Source organism: Loa loa (genome assembly GCF_000183805.2).
Source record: "Loa loa unplaced genomic scaffold supercont3.5083, whole genome shotgun sequence".
Lineage (NCBI taxonomy): Eukaryota > Metazoa > Nematoda > Chromadorea > Rhabditida > Onchocercidae > Loa > Loa loa.
This window is the reverse complement of record NW_018113257.1, coordinates 1-629: the sequence shown is the minus strand read 5'-3', so window position 1 is coordinate 629 and position 629 is coordinate 1. Positions and strand designations below refer to the sequence as shown.

Genomic DNA, 629 nt, shown 5'->3' with positions numbered 1-629 from the left:
TCGAAACCACTCCAAAATTCTCTCCATGTTTTTGGATCACCACTGAACGTTGGCAACGATAATTGTGGTAAATTTACTACTGGACGATATTCAGTTAAATTAGATTCCCTATTTTGTGTTAAGCGTTTAAGAGCTAACTCAGCATCGTCCTTATACATAGATAAGGTTATGATAATATCCGTACCTTTGTTAATTAAATTTAAGATACCTCTATCATCCTTTGCCATTTCCTCATATTTCTCTTCTTCTTCCTTTTTTTGCGACTTTGGGGCTAGTTGAATGTGTTCCAACCATTTGTCGTTGATTTTTTCGAGAGTGCCAACGTACCTTTCAAGGCGCATCAACTTTTCCTTGATGATTCTTGCCCTGGTTTCATATTGCTGACACAATACTTCTATTGTCAATTTTTGATCTAACGGAGTTAGATCCATTTGTCGTACTTCATCGAGGAGTCCCTCGAGATTTGCTTTTACCGATTTCGCTCTGATAATAATGCTGGCAGACATTGTCGCGAATTCCGATTCGCGAGACTCCAACCATACCCCAAACTAACAAATAAATTTCTTGCTATAAATAAATGTTAATAGTGTAAATCGTTTAACCAATTTACATTTTTTAAAATTATCTCC

General features: G+C 36.2%; 1 protein-coding gene across 1 annotated transcript; it reads right to left on the bottom strand.

The window, feature by feature from the left end:
* Positions 1 to 10: 10 nt before the first annotated feature.
* Positions 11 to 506, bottom strand: LOAG_19309 (hypothetical protein; the record flags this gene model as incomplete). Its single annotated transcript, XM_020451956.1, has 1 exon — positions 11 to 506. A coding segment is annotated over one exon (495 nt), but the record flags the coding sequence as incomplete, so codon positions are not given.
* Positions 507 to 629: the final 123 nt, after the last annotated feature.